General features: G+C 38.9%; 1 protein-coding gene across 1 annotated transcript; it reads left to right on the top strand.

Annotated features, from left to right (window-relative positions):
- The first annotated feature begins 1,767 nt into the window (after window positions 1-1,767).
- LOC148873603 (uncharacterized) lies at window positions 1,768-2,109 on the top strand. Its single transcript, XM_088986210.1, has one exon. The coding sequence runs from the start codon at window positions 1,768-1,770 to the stop codon at window positions 2,107-2,109; it is 342 nt and encodes a 113-aa protein (XP_088842336.1).
- The last annotated feature ends 870 nt before the right edge of the window (window positions 2,110-2,979 follow it).

The following is a 2,979-nucleotide window of genomic DNA, read 5'->3' as shown; positions in this document are numbered from 1 at the left end:
GGGTTTAGAGAGGTGGATTTCGGGTGGGGGAAGGCCATATACGGTGGACCCGCTATTGTTGGGTATGGAAGCTTCCACATACAGTGTAGGAATAACAAAGGAGAATAAGGGATTCTGGTGCCGCTTGGCTTGCCTAGGCTTGATATGGAAAAATTGAAGAGGATCCTAATGGCAAGAGCAAATCCAATTTCAGGTATTCAAGGATTTGAATTGATTATTGGGTGAGGCGAATGTCAGGTTGCCCTATTCATCGCTTGACCCAATTAGGTGGCCTTTCTCTATCCAATTAATTGTTTACTTTCTTTGCATAATTTGACAAAGAAATTATAATAAAAAAGTCTCATAAATCGTTCCAGGAGTTCAGGTAAAGATCCAAATATACCCAGCTTCAACTGCCACTTGATGTATAATTTTCTGTAATTTTTATTAAGGGTAAAAATTTATATTGGGTAAAATATAAAAACTTCTCCTAAAGTTTCTAACAATCATAAAACCTTCCCTTTAGTATCATTTTAACAAATATCTCTTCTGAATTTTTAAATATTTTGACAAAAACCTCCATTCTAAATGGAAAAAGTTAAATTAAAGCATCATTTTTTAAATATCAATTATACCTTTTTGTAATTCATTTTGCATCAAATTTTACATAAATAATCATATTTGGAACTTGGAAAAAACCTCAAACTTGTCGAACACCTCTCTCCTGTTGTGAATTAATCACGCTCCCTGCCTTTTGCAAACAATGCCTACATCCATTTTTGCTCAACGTCTTCCAACATTGCGCCAAGGCGTATATCGAAAAGACTGTGATTTTCACCTCCATCACCATTAGTTGAAGTGTTGAACCAAAAAACCACGGTATCATGTTTAGGATTAGGGACTCGTTGTAAAAATTGCAAGTGTCATAACAGAGGAAACACCCATCAAAACATTTGGGTTGAGTTGGTGGGAGGGAGCTTAGTTCGATTCTCGGTAAAGTAGAGGAGGCAGCCAGTCAAGGAGAGGTCACTGTGGCATTGAGCCAGGCCATATATGGTGGGAAAGTTGCTACTGGAGAAGAGGAAGTGGTTCAAGTTCCCCAACGTTGGACACTGACACATTCCATTTCTTTGGTGAAGATCAGGACAAAATTGGTGCTCGTGTAGTACTGAGAGGACCTCTAAAATAGGGCAGCTCGGGCGATTCCTAGATTGAAAAGGGAGGGTGAGAAGAAGAACGAGATTTTGAAGATGACCCATATGAGATGTTGAAGCATTAGGAACAAGAAAAATCGTAAAAGATAACATGATAGATGCATGGATATCTTATTAGAGAGAATACCTAGATGACGCAAGTTGCGATCGCAACTTGCGATGAACTTTACTCTTGTGATGAAGTTGCGATGAACCTCACTCTCAAGTATGCGATGAAGCTGCAATGAACCCCACTCTCGAGAATGAGTTTGTTACTATCCGTTAATCGGTTACAGATTCAATTACGAATATGTTTTGGTTGTTTCCCTTGTAAATGCCACGTCAGCCTCTTTTGGCTCCTTGTAATAATTGCCTATATATACTTGATTATTTTAATGAAGAATTATAACATTCTCTTCGTCAATTCTGCATCTCTAAGTCTTACATGGTATCAAAGCTACAGACCCTCTCGAAAAATTCTTATCCTTGCGAAAAATTTCAATTCTTGATTCTAGTCCTCTTCTGCTTCTGGTGTTGCCTTTCTTGACTCCAATCTATTTCTTCTTGTTTTACCCTTTTCTTGACATCAACAAGGATGGCCATGAATAGAAGTGGAAACACCATGTTCACTGTCACTAATCAGATTTCCTCTTTCGATGATCAGAATTCACCTTTCTACCTCCATCCTTCTGATAGTCCTTGCACAATTCTTGTTTCTTGTCTTCTTAAAGGAGACAACTATATGACTTGGCAAAGGGCAATGGCTAATGCTCTCAGCGCCAAGAATAAGATTGGCTTTGTAAATGGGATGATTCAGAAGCCGGATCCGGTGAATCAAGCAGAGTTCCTCGCCTGGTCGAAATGCAATTCCATGGTGGTGTCATGGATTTTCAATGCTTTAGCCAAAGATCTCCACGAAAAGCGTAGCCTACACTGAAAACAGTCAAGAAATGTGGAAAGATTTGCAAGAAACATTCTCAACATGGTCCAACCATAGAGGCTGCTGCTTTTCATGTGACAGGTCTAAAATTCAACCCAAAAGGAGGAAAAGAAAAGTCCAAGATTTGCTGTGATCATTGCAAGAAACAGGGTCACAACAAAGATCGTTATTTTGAATTGTTCAGTTATCCACCAAATTGAGGAACTCGATCAAAATCCACATCCAAGAACAACAATGGCAATCAAGAAAAGGTTGTTGTTGGCACGAACTCTGCCCAAGGAACCTCTCCAATTTCTAGTTTAATCAAGGAACAATATCAATAGTTGTTAAGCACCATCAATAGTTTTTCTGATCTTCTGAACAAAGATAAACATAGTTTCTCAACCAACTTTGCAGGTAAAATCACTACCTCTTTTTGGCTTTTGGATAGTGGGGCCTCAGATCACATGGTTTCCACTAATTCTGAATTTTCCACTACATTTATTACATTGGCATCAACACTGAAACTAGTTTAGTTTCCAAATGGAACACTATTACTGGTTCAGTCACAAAGTGACATAACGTTGCCTTTAGATCTGGTATTAAAGGATTTGTTATTCATTCCAGGATTTTAATGCAATCTTATATCTGTTGGTAAACTTACCAAAGGTCTGTATTGTGTTGTGTTGTTCTTTCCCGCTTTCTGTGTCCTTCAGGACTTGACATCCCAGAAGCTGATTGGTGTGGGCCTGATGCGTGACGGGTTGTATCATTTTGCTTCATTTTCGCCATCTTTCTCTCTACACAGTATCCATGCACATGACTCACGCATATGGCATTCAAGGTTGGGACATGCTTCTTATGAGAAACTTGCTTGGATTCTGGAAC

The sequence above is a fragment of the Nelumbo lutea genome, chromosome 1, assembly GCF_056320005.1.
Source record: "Nelumbo lutea isolate HS-2025 chromosome 1, American lotus-T2T, whole genome shotgun sequence".
Classification (NCBI taxonomy): Eukaryota; Viridiplantae; Streptophyta; class Magnoliopsida; order Proteales; family Nelumbonaceae; genus Nelumbo; species Nelumbo lutea.
This window is presented reverse-complemented; position numbering and strand designations above follow the sequence as displayed.